Source organism: Schistocerca nitens, chromosome 10, assembly GCF_023898315.1.
Source record: "Schistocerca nitens isolate TAMUIC-IGC-003100 chromosome 10, iqSchNite1.1, whole genome shotgun sequence".
NCBI lineage: Eukaryota > Metazoa > Arthropoda > Insecta > Orthoptera > Acrididae > Schistocerca > Schistocerca nitens.
In genome coordinates, this window is record NC_064623.1 from 95,414,372 (window position 1) to 95,427,341 (window position 12,970).

At 39.6% G+C, this 12,970-nt stretch overlaps 1 protein-coding gene across 1 annotated transcript in view; it reads right to left on the minus strand.

The window, feature by feature from the left end:
• LOC126209909 (zinc finger protein 271-like) overlaps positions 1-12,970 on the minus strand; it is a 129,622-nt gene that overhangs the window by 16,278 nt on the left and 100,374 nt on the right. The window contains exons 5-6 of the mRNA XM_049939030.1: positions 7,608-7,739; positions 2,934-3,161 (exon numbers count right to left, since the gene is read on the minus strand). Of these exons, the coding sequence (XP_049794987.1) occupies positions 2,934-3,161; positions 7,608-7,739 (360 nt within the window). The remainder of the gene's footprint in view (positions 1-2,933; positions 3,162-7,607; positions 7,740-12,970) is intronic.

The window sequence follows — 12,970 nt, forward strand, 5'->3', positions numbered from 1 at the left end:
TGGAGATGCCGCTTTTGCCGAGACTCGTCACACTGTTGCCACAGTGGAGATGGCACCTTTATATAGACCGAGAAATTGTACTCAGTGCATGTACCACATACTGTGAGTTCTGCTTCCCCACACCAAAGCATACAATCATTGCCATCAGTGGTGAAGGCAAAACTGATGAGGTACTACTGCCATTAATTACTCATCAACATTCTGCCAATTGACGGGCAAGCCACTGCAAGGTTCCACAACTTGCTCTGATGATAGCCCTTGCCTCATTTATTAACTTCATCATTCTAGCCAATTTCAATGGAATCCTTCAGAATACAATCTCAGTAATGTGAACCGGCAACAAACACATGTGTCTCATTATGTTTCACTGCATGTCCTTCTTTTAATCAGTTTGTTGTAACCTTGCATGGCACAGATTTTCCACACACCTGTCCTAAAAAATATGAATAGCTTCACCAATGTATGCAATACTACAGTGGCGTAAAATCTTACGTGTACCAAATCCTATAAACACCAGCAATCCTTAGAACCCAAAGGGGTACTAATTTTGACTGGTAGGCAAAACACATACTTTATGAAATGACACAATTTCAGAGAATGTACTGATCTCTTACAGATATGACTACGTATATAGACTGAAACGGCAAGAGAAAATTTGTACCAAGTCTGGGAATCGAACCCAGATCTCCAGCTGATTAGGCAGGTGCTTTAGCCACTAAGCCTCCTTGGCACAGCAGTTCACACAGCTGCACAGACTACCCTGGCACACTGCGGATTCTAATTGCCACCCCAATCTGATTTATAGTCCTCCTTACACTTGACGCTTCAGTCTACATACATAAAGTAATATATGTATAAGACCTGTAAAGTCTCTGAAATTGTGTCATTTCATTTTTGTGAGTACCTGCACCTGGAATTCAGGCTGGATCCCCCATTTACTTTCGATGCTGAGGTGATATTCCGGAACGTGGAGAGCCTAGGCAATTCTGTTCATGTGTGAGGAGGAATTTAAAGTAGACTAAGGTGGCAGTGAAAACTTGGATCAAGGAGGAAGGTTTGCCAGGGTAATCCATGCAGTTGTGTGAACCTCTCTGTCAAGGTGGCTTAGTGGCTAATGCACCTGCCTAGTCAGCTGGAGGCCCAGGTTCGATACCCGGCCTTGGCATAAATTTTCTCTCGCTGCTTCAGTCGAAATACATACATTATGTTAAAAGTTGTTAAAATGCCCTCTATTTTAGCTTACAGGCTCACATAATATATAACATTGTGTCAATATGTTGCACAGAAGTGTGAGGCCTAGGGCAGCACAATATTATCGTGCAACATTTACGGCCAGGACAAGTCAGTCAGAACTCTGCCTTCGGAGCTAACGTGTCAATGCTCGAAGATGTAGAGTTTGCGTGTACTGCAATAGATTTGCTTGCAACACGTGAGGAGAAATTATGCATAATGGGCAAGAATAGTCTGAGAAGTTTTGTGTGAATATTTCAGAGTAGGGGCTCTTTCATGGAAGCACAGATTGGTAAAACAAAACAACTAATCACAAATTAAACAAGTTAACTGTATAATTTATTGTGTACATGTGCTGTTTTCTATGTATTTCTCTGCTGCAGCTATAATTATTGTAACTGAAAACTTGTGTGATACTGTGACAACTGTTGCAAGAAAATTAATGTGTGACCTCACTGGACAGCTGGCCTTACCTTGTTTATCATTTCTGAGAACTGCTATGAATAAAACTAATATTTCTGCTTACTGTCATGACACCATGATCTTCAGTTTCCTCTGCTGTTATGGAGAACAAGGAACATGGTATTTCTTCCTCTATCAGGAACTTTGTTTTGATATAGTGCTACATGATGCTTTCATACAAATTTTCCAAGCAACTTTCCAATTTTTGTCATTTACTTTTTTCAGTTCTTTGGAGAAATTCATTCAGAGCAAAATGAATTTCTGTCACTCTCGAGAAGTGCACTGATCAATACCTTGAAAGAGTGTCAATATTTTTTAAAGCTGGTCTGGTCTCTACAATTTGCAACTTTATTATTATTTTCTGTGAATGGGAGTATGTAACATTTCTTGTGTGATATTGCTAGAAAATGTCTAAATGGGCTAAGTTATCTGGTTGCATTATTCACCAACTAAAATTAGCTAATCTCTAATGAAATAAAGTGTTTATTTCAGTTAGAAAACTGCCTCAGGAAAATGACTTCTTTAAAGACACCTCTTCAAATAGCTCAAAACTTTGGTGAACAGTGGTTGCTGTCATCACTTCCAGGCCCCAAATGCACAAAATTAGTCCTTAGACAATGGAAAGTCCAAGATGGAATAACAACAGTATTATCAAAAGGATAGATTGCTACTCTTCACATAGAGAAAACTTTGTGTTGCTGACACACATAATCAAAAGACTGCTAAACATTTAAGCTTTTGAACAAATAAAGTCCTCTCCAGAAATAGAAACACACACACACACACACACACACACACACACACACACACACACACGGTTTACCACCAGTTGCTGTGACCTGACTGCAGACTGCAACGAGTGCCATAGCAGCCAGAGACAGTGGTTACATGTGTTTCAGCAGTGTTTGAGTGAATGTGTGTGCATTTTCTATTTCCGAAGAAAGAAAGACTTATTCTGTCCAAAAGCTGAAATGTTTAGCAGTCTTTTCATTACACCTGTTTGCAACTCAACTTTTCTTCTTTGTAGTGAATAGCAATCTATACTTTTCATAATATTGTTAAAATTAATCCTTACGTATGATAAAGACTTATTTTCATAACAGTTGGAACAATTAAATAATTACTTAACGTAAACCTACTTATAAGGTGACAAGCAAAATGAAGCTTCATCAAGTTATTGCCCTAGCTTGTGGCAAACTCGTTATATTTCTGCAGTACATTAGATCATCAATTGTCATTACGAGTAACTCCTTCTGAGCGAAAGTTCGGCTGCACAGAGAACACGGGAAGGGCTTCTCGCCAGAGTGTGTTCGCAGGTGACGCCGCAGGTTGTTCTTCTGTGCAAATGTCTTCTCACACAAGTCGCAGGCGAACGGCTTCACTTCGCAGTGCGTTCGAGAGTGCACATTGAGTTCCGACTTCCGGTTAAAAGACTTCTCACACTTATCACACGGATGAGCTTTTCGAACCTGTAAAGAGCCAAATTTGAAACAACATTAGTATTTTTCTTCAATAAACACAAAATTGACCTAAATTCCTTTTTTTTTTTTTAAATTTACAGTGCATACACTGACTTAAAAAACATAGACCTTAGGTGTAAAGAAATTGTATAAATCATTAAATGCTCTTCTTTCTTATGTTTATGTCAACCGTTTACAGTGTGAGACTGTGTCTACCTCTTCCCAGATACCTAAAAGTGAAGCCTTGTGCAGAAGTGAGACACAGATGATAAACTGTTGAGGCAACAAAAAAAAAGAAGCTTTTAAAATGTGGTGCTACAGGAGAATGATGATTAGACAAGTAGATCAAATAGCTAATGAAGTGTTTGTCATTGTTTCATAACACTAGTCTATTGTATGCAAGCCCCTTCATGTTTGCATAACTACTGCAACCCACACTCACTTGAACCTGTTTATTTTTTTCATGCTTTGGCCTCCCTCTGCAGTTTTTACTCCCATACTTACCTCCATTTCCAAACTGATGATTCTTTGATCCCTCAGGATGTGTCCTTCAACTGACTCCTTATTTTGGTCCAGGCATCCAATAACTTTTTTTTTTCCACGATTTGATTGAGGTCCTCCTCATTAGGTACTCAATGTACTCATCTAATCTTCCGATTTCTTTGTAGCACAACATTTCAGAAGCATCTATTCTCTTCTTGTCTGAATTGCTTATCATCTACATTTCAGATCCATTCAAGGCTACACTCCAAACAAATCACAACAATTGTTGTTGTGGTCTTCAGTCCAAGACTGGTTTGATGCAGGTCTCCATGCTACTCTATCCTGTGCAAGCTTCTTCATTTCACAGTACCTACTGCAACCTACATCTTTCTGAATTACAACAATAAAGACTTTATTATAATTAAACTTATACTAGGTGTTAAGAAATGCTTTTCTTGCTGTTGCCCAGTCAGCAAATTTTGGTCATAAAAAATGTGCAATTTGTTGGAGATCGTGGAATATTCCCACTTCAGCCCCTTTGGTTTCATGAAGTTCTGACATGTGGCAGCACTGTATGCAGCCTTCAAAATGGCATCTGTAATGGAGGTGCTTTCCAAGCAAAGAGCTGTCACGAGTCTCTTCTGGCAGACAACAAGAGCAGCACAGATATTCATAGGCACTTGTAGAATGCCCGGCAGTGAACAAAAGCACGGTGAGTCATTGGGCGAGGTGTATGCCATCATCGTAACGAGGTTGCACAGACCTGTCCGGTCTCCCACATGGCGGCCAGCCACACACATCTCAGCTCTGCAGTGTTGGAAAGTGTGGACACTCCCGTTCGAGGTGATCAATGGATCACAATCAAACAGTTGTAGAAATACATACCATCAGCCATTATTACATCTCTGTAGGTAGTGCTGACACACTCGTCTACCAGTTGGGTTGCTATCGGTGTTCGCCTACTGGGTTCCTCACCATAAAGAGCTTCCATCTGTTTGGCTCAATGAAGGATGCACTCCATGGGAAGCAGTACGTGGATGATGGGGAGGTTATTGATGCAGCAAGACGTTGGTTCTGATGTCAATCATACAGGCCCTCCCAGTAAGGTGATGTAAGGCTGTCACACTGAACTGAGATTATGTTGAAAAATAGGGTTTTTTAGTCAAAAGAGTGGGGAATAATATGGTGTCTTGGAATCCTGAATAAACTGATTTCAGAAAAAGATTGTGTTGCATTACTTATTGAACACCCCTTGTAAATTCTCTTTATTTTGGCATTGTCAGTTGTTTTGCTGCCCAAATAGCAAAACTCATCTGCCACTTTCAGTGCCTCATTTGCTCATCAGATTCATTCGGCATCACCTGTCCGTTACCCTTGTTTTGCTTTTGTTGATGTTCATCTTATAATATAAGCATAAATGTATACAAATGCATTAAGGCATTGATGTTAGGTGATCTTGATATAGCCCCCTTGGTACCTCTAGTTTCCAGGGTTTCTTTCATATGCATTTCCTCTTCAAATCCTGATTGGTCAGAGTTGGAAACAAATTCCTTACTGAGCGATGGAATAAATTTGTTTATCTCATCTAGAAATTTTCTGGCTAGCAAACTTCGTTGTCTTACTTCTTCTTATTCTGTAGCGCTGTTTGAACTTATGCAACCATCCACTGCTTCCATTATCACACACATCCTGTAAATTGTATTGTATCGAGCATCCTTGAAACACATAAACATCTGTTCTTGTAACGAGTGCGCCTTGTCTTCCCTTGAATATCCATAGTTTTTCATATGCAATACACTGTCATATTGCTGTGGATTTATCCAAAATAGGTTCATAATTTTTTTTAACTAAGCTGCAGATGATCTTCCATGTGCATAATTATATTTAGTACTCCCGCTCCTTCGACAACAATTATCCTTTACTACATTTCACTGGGGATGGGATATGTGGCTTGCTGTCCAACAAGGATGGTAAACTACACGGTTCGACACCTGGTTCAGTATCACTTTCACTTGTTAAGCACATATTATCGTCATTGTACTTCTCCACACACTTGTAAACCACACATTCCACTGACCCATCTTGCAGAAACACTTAATATTTCATCTACCACTTCTTTCTCACTCTGCAAAATTTCTTGGGTTCCTTTCTGAAAAATGTCAATTTCGGCAATTGTTGTTGTAGGTATAATGCAATCTTTGTTTTTCTTGCCATTAGCAGCCAATATTGTGGTTGCACGATAGACAATGCATGAGATGTCAAATTCTGTAAACGTCAATGGCCTTTAGCACCTTGTACTCGAGGGGTTGCTTGTCAGTCTTCAAAGTATAAGCATGGGATTTCGACGAATTGCTCAAAGCGAAGTGGAATGGAACAATATGTGCACCTGACTGAACCCATTTTTTCACATTCAACATCCCTTCTGCATTCAGGCAGGCCAATATCAATGTTAAAAAATATAATCAGTGTGGCATTCGATACTGGACTGCTTGAATGCAAAAACGTTATTGAATGTAAAAAAGTGGCTTTAGTGTGCACGTTGCATGTTGCCTGTTCCACTTTGCTTTGACCAGTTCATTGAAATCCTACAGCTGCACTTCGAAGACTGAAAGGCTGTGCAATTTTATCAGGTCACCAAAAAAAGTTTATTGTTCAGATAGCAGAGGGGAATATAATAAGTTACAACAGTGAAATACACGCGATTTTGATCCTATTGTATCAATATTCTGTTTCTCCACATTAGTGAAGTCTCTCTCTCTTAGACTTTGTACGGGTGATCATTCAAATGTCTCACAGTAAAACGTGTTTTACATGCAACGGCTGATACCACTAAAACTTCTGACAGATTAAAACTGTGTGCCAGACCGAGACTCGGACTCGGGACCTTTGCAATTCGCGGGCAAGTGGTAGAGCACTTGCCAGCAAAAGGCAAAGGTCCCGAGTTCGAGTCTCAGTCTGGCACACAGTTTTAATCTGTCACGAAGTTTCATATCAGCGCACACTCCGCTGCAGAGTGAAAATCTCATTCCGGGCTGATACCACTGTTTTTGGGATGTGCGATTCATATTCTAAACACATTTTCATGCTGTTCTGAGCATTCAAGGTCACACATTCCTTTGTAAGTATACAAGTATATAATATCATCAGGACTGGACAGTATTCTGATACAGTCACGAGTTATGCTGGTGCATACCGATATGCAAGTTATGTAGCTATTAGAATTTTTCTGCAGATTAGAGCCATTACTTCACTTGTAGACAACTGTTGTTGTATTCATAACAAAAGTAAAAGTATTCACAATGGCAGTTGGCATGTAAATAACTGTGAGAGTGAACACTGAAAATAACAATTCAGTACATAGGCTACAGTGTTATATCAACATCAATAATTTAAGAGAGTAGACTGTGATATTGTCAACTTGTGTATCCAATACATCAGATGCGAATGTAAAGAAGGCATAGTCTGTGAGAAAACAACTGAGGGCTGTGACAGTCATTTTTCTGAAGCATCTTTTCTTCTTCTGCATCAACTGTATTCAGACACATTTAAAGCAGCTGGAGAAAATACTGAAATATAGTGGTTTTAATCAATGAATGGATATGTATTTCCACTTATTTCACTACTCAGACATATTATAATTTCCAGACACGAATTTTGATATAATGGAGGAAAGAACAGCAAATGAAAGAAGACTATTGCTTATTAAGGATGACTGTAGATGTTCACAAGAAGTTTTTGTGGTAAAGTGTATTAAAAATTGTCCACAGGCCTGCTCTGTCTTGGAAATCTACATGTATATTTCACAAGCTTAGGAAGCTTCCCAACAGTTGTCAGTTATAGTGTTCTTCGGAAGTGGAAACTATTACAGAAGTTAATTTCCTTATATCTGCTCTGCTTCATTATACTTAAATAAAAACATTACAAAAATAAAACTGAATTAGAGAATTACAATTCAGTTAATGCATGCCAAACCTTGTGAGACTCCACATGTGCGATGAACTCTGTTTCAGTTTTAAATGCGTTTGGACATTTGTCACACAGATATAGAGCTGGTTTCTGTGTCTGTGTTTCAGCTGCTGCAGGTGGCAGGTCCACAGCATCTACCTAAAACAAAGTGGTCATATGTCACATATCTATACTAATAAGAAAACTGTAATGTCTGTCTGTGTGAACACTCTTCTCCGAAACTACCATATGTATTTTTATAATTAACTTGAGCGTAGCCTAGAGCAGCATATGGGCTTTATTTAATCAAAATTAGATCACAGAAAAAAGATATAATTGAAAGCTTTATCCATACTATAGTACTATCACAAATATGAAAATACTCTTGTAACATTTTCATGACTAAGCCACTGAACCAATTTTGATGAAATTTGGTATGGAGATAGCTTGAACCCTGAAGGAGAACAAAGTGTGTAAGTTTAAAATACTCATTGATTTGAAGAATATTATGTGAATCATGGGAAAATATTTACTGTTTTTAAAAGCTATTTACTGTTTTTTGATTTTGATCTTATATTTGTGAAAATGATTTTAACAGGACACACATGTGAGGGCAGCTAATGTTGTTGCAAGTACAGTACCTCGCTTACTCACTCATCATAACAAAACTACTGATATGTGAGTTTAACTGTGGGTAACAAATATTACTCAATGTAGATAACTTTTATTAAATCTATGTCCACCCTGATAGGTGAAGGTCAGCGTGACGGACTGCCGTCCTAAGGGGCCTGGGTACAATTCTCGGTGGAGTCAGGGATTTTCTTTGCTCAGGGACTGGGTGTTGCGTTGTCTTCATCATCATTTCATCCCCATCCGGCATGCAGGTCACCCAATGTGGTATCGAATGTAATAAGACCTGCACCAATGCGACCGGACCTGCCCCGTAAGGGGCCTCCCGGCCAATGACGCCAAACACTCATTTCCATTTCCATTAAATCTATTTGCTTTAAATGAAAAGAACAGTTGTTTATGGAGTTTACGAACACTTGCCTGTCTTTCCCAATAAAATATATTTCCTGAAAATAATGCTGATATGAACTAAGTGTTTGCTTTCATATTTTTCAGATCTGTCGTAACATTGTTTGAAATTCTGCAGAAACAAAAGTATTGCTAAAAAGTAATTTACCCTTCAAATACAACAGAGATTATAAAAGGGGAACTAATTTATGTGCCAATATTTTTAAGGAGCTTAATATCGTGATTCATGCAGGGTTATATATTACAAATGTGTGTGTTTTCTGTAGTCATCAGGAATTAACAGCCAAGTTCATAACTGTGAAACTAGAAATGAAATGATGCCAATCTGAAACAATTTCAAGACATAAAGAAGATAAAAAGTGATCTAACACATAATTGTGTAAACTCTGTTCTGCACTCTAAATATATGTGAGTCAATGTAACTTCATGTCTCTTTCTACATTTTGAATCATCCATAAACCAGCCTGTGCCACCTAGTGGAAGGGGTGGAACATGAAGAGCTTTAGTGGTCCAATACAGGAATAGAAGGAAATGACTGAAAGAACAGACACCACACGAAATCTGCAGCTGTGACGCATACTGCATAAATTGAAGATGACAGGGGGAGAAAGGGGAGGGGAGGGGAGGGGAGGGGAGGAACTGTTGATATCAGATGCATCGAGACTTTATGCAGAATTGGCAGTAATGATTGAAAATGTGTGCCAGACCAGGAATGAAACCAGGGATCTCCTGTTTACTAGGCAGTTGCATTAACCATAGCACCATCCAGATACAATGTTTATCGCAGACTATCTCAGCACACTCCCTGGACAACTCACGTTCCCACATAGCGCCACTTATCCGCAGCCTCCATCCGCGTACTCCATGGCATCAGACATGTCTGAAAGAACAGACACTGTGCATTCATATAATTGATTTGCCTCAATGGGCAGTGAATCCACAATCTTCTGTGTGTACGCACATTTCATTTTCACTCATCGCTGCCGATTTTGCGTAAAGTCCCAATGCAGCTGATATCAGTTATTCCTTTCCTTTTCTTTCTCCCCCATCCACCTTCAATTTTTGTAATAGTTTTAAAATCAGTTCCTCTCTCCTGAATAATTAAGTTTTGCTGCAGTACCATAGCATTAAGTAGCTTGTCTAAATTGTTTTTGTTATGATATTTCTCTTCCTACAGCTGTTTCCGCATTGTGTAGAATGACTGTGTTGCCATTCAGCATCGATTCATAGTATCGTTATATGAGGGTCACCCAAAAAGTAATGCACCACATCTTTTTTCTCAGAGGAAAACAATGCTAAGAATGCAAAACATTACGTGTATATTATTTGAAGTCTCCTGAACGAATGCACAAAGTTTCGTCACTTCCGACAGATAGCATAGCTGTAGGACAGTTTTAAAATGGCATCTGTAGGTTGTGTACATTACAAGCAACATGCCATCATTGAATTTCTCACTGCAGAGAAAGAAACTGTGGGGAATATTTACAAATACTTGTGCAAAGTCTATGGAGCATCTTCTGTTGACAGAAGTACAGTTAGTCACTGGGCACAGAGGGCAAAGTCATCAGAAGGCAGTTCTGCGGAGCTCCACGATTTGCAGGAGTCGGGGAGACCATCCGTGGCTGTCACACCTGAGATGTTGCAGTGAGCTGATGTTGTCATTCGCAAGTACAGATGCTTTACGTCTCGGCAGTTGGCACTGCATCTATCTGTCGAGCAGCAAAGGAAGTTCACACAGAGAAACACTGACTCTGCCACCAGGACAAGGATTGGTACCGACAGGGCATATACACCCTTGTTTCACATTGGAGGAAGGCCACAGAACGTGGCTGAGATTACGTGGAAAATTAGGGTGTGTAGATAACACACCGTTCTTTCGTGTGTGTAATTCTCATTGCGTTCAATAAAGAATTGTTGAAGAAACTATGCTTTCATATGACTCAGTTGCACAACAATTGGGATTCACAATATCCAGCTTTAAAGCGCTGTACGATAAGCTCGTCGATTTGAAAAAAGTGTATGGGGTCTGAAGATGGCAAAATGAATTACCGAAACTGGTTGTGTTTGAAATAAAATAAAAACCCTAAAGTTTATGCCTGCTGGTAAAGTTTATTGAACTGAAAAAACCGATCACCACGGCTGCATTTCTTGTAGTCCTGGCTTATTCCCTGCCTTTTAACACATAGCAGAATGGTTTACGTTATACGAGGAAGTCTTTTAATTAAGGAATGTTTTGGTGATTGTTTTTCTGTATTGACAGTTTGATTATGATACAATGCACTTCGTCTAGTTAGCTTCAAAAAGAAAAGTAGTGATGGTGTGACAGAAGTGGGTTGACTGTGGTATGAGTTTGTGTAATCATGGTTCTGAAGCTGTAGGACTGAAGTAATGGTGTTGAAGTGGTCCTTGATGTAGGTGGGATTGCCAGGTGTGTGAATGAAGTGATAAGTGGTTCAAGTGAACTGTTTCATATCAAGTGTGGTGTAATACAGATTGGTGCGACTGAAATACAGAACGAGGTAAATATAGTACAAGTTAAATGGCATTAATTTATGGTGACATGTGTCTTTATAGTTGATTCTAGATGAGGTATGGGATGTGATTGGAATATTAGTCAAGCACTTTATTTAAACATAAGTACAACAAACATAAAATTAATGTCCCTCAGGAGACAGCAGGCTAATACCATGTAACATCACCTTGACAATGGCCTGCATTTGGCAATGGGGTGAGTCCAAATTGAGATGTCAAATTGCCGTGTTTGACCTGCTGATTCAAATAGTCCCAGACTTTTTGAATGAACTGAGATTAGGTGACTCATCAGACCAAGCAAGGTGCAATAGGGTGCCTGAGTGTTCACGAAACTGGCAACAAATGAATGCTGCTGTGCACACGGTTGTCATCACATTGGAAGGTGGGACTGTCCATAGCAAATTGGTATGATGTATTAGGTTGATGCACAAGTTCATAGCATTTTTGTTTTGCATGTTGGTATTCTGGTTGCTATCGGTTTATTTATCAATTGTCATTTTTTATTTGTAGTTCACTGTTCTTATTTGAGTTTACATATTACCATTTTGTTGTCTGGAGACAGAGAGTGGAGCTGTAGATGCTAGAAAATAGAGTGCCCAGTGGAGAAATTGGAACATTTGCAACATATTCTTCTGCTGGAGTTCAGTACGGGAGTGATTGCAACGTAAGAAGCCAGAAACATTTGCGTCACGTATGAGGATAATGCCACTGGACAGAATACAGCAAGAAAATGGTTTTCTCATTATAAGGAGGATAATTTTGACATAATTGATTCTTGATGTTGAAGAAGATTGGTTGGTTGGTTGGTTTCGGGGAAGGAGACCAGACAGCGAGGTCATCGGTCTCATCGGATTAGGGAAGGATGGGGAAGGAATTCGGCCGTGCCCTTTCAGAGGAACCATCCCGGCATTTGCCTGGAGTGATTTAGGGAAATCACGGAAAACCTAAATCAGGATGGCCGGACGCGGGATTGAACCGTCGTCCTCCCGAACGCGAGTCCAGTGTCTAACCACTGCGCCACCTCGCTAGGTGTTGAAGACTTTTGGGGTTTGATGATGATCATTTAAACATTTTAATCCACATCATTATATTTTCTTTGAGAACTGGCTATTGTGATGAACTGTGATAATTATTCCATTGTGCAACATTTGCACGCAAGGGGGGAGGATCAAAAATTAGGTGTACGGGTACTGCAGGCTCTAAGCCAAAATCACAAAAATCAGCAGGTGACATAATATGCATCTCTGCTTGCTCGTCATCAATTGGCTCGAACAACACTGAACATTCCTATCCTGTATTGTTACTGGTGACAAAAAATGTTGTAATTAGACACAGTCATAAAAAAGGAATGGTCAAGGCCAAACAAAGCAGCAACTCCCCATACAAAGGTCTGTGCGCATCCTTAAAAGGTGATGTTATGCATCTGGTGGGATAGTGCTGATGTGGTGTACTACAAATTGCTTCCACAAAGTGTAACCATCACTGCTAACATTTATTGTCAACAACTGAGATGTCTTGTAGATGCAGTCCAAGAACAATGACCAGGAAGACTGTGTTGAAGTGATGCTATTCCACAATAATGGCTGCCTGCATTCTGCTAGACTGACAAAAAATACTATACACAAGTTCTGCACCCACTTTTCTCACCTGATCATGCACCCTCACGTTTTCACATTTTCCACACTCTATCAAACAACCTTCAAGGTGCTTTCTTTCTGGATGAAAATGCACTCTGAATATGGATCAAAAAGTTCTTCCCTCAAAAAATGGGTGATTTCTACAGTCGCAGAATTGAAAAGCTACCCCGGCGTTGCCAGAGT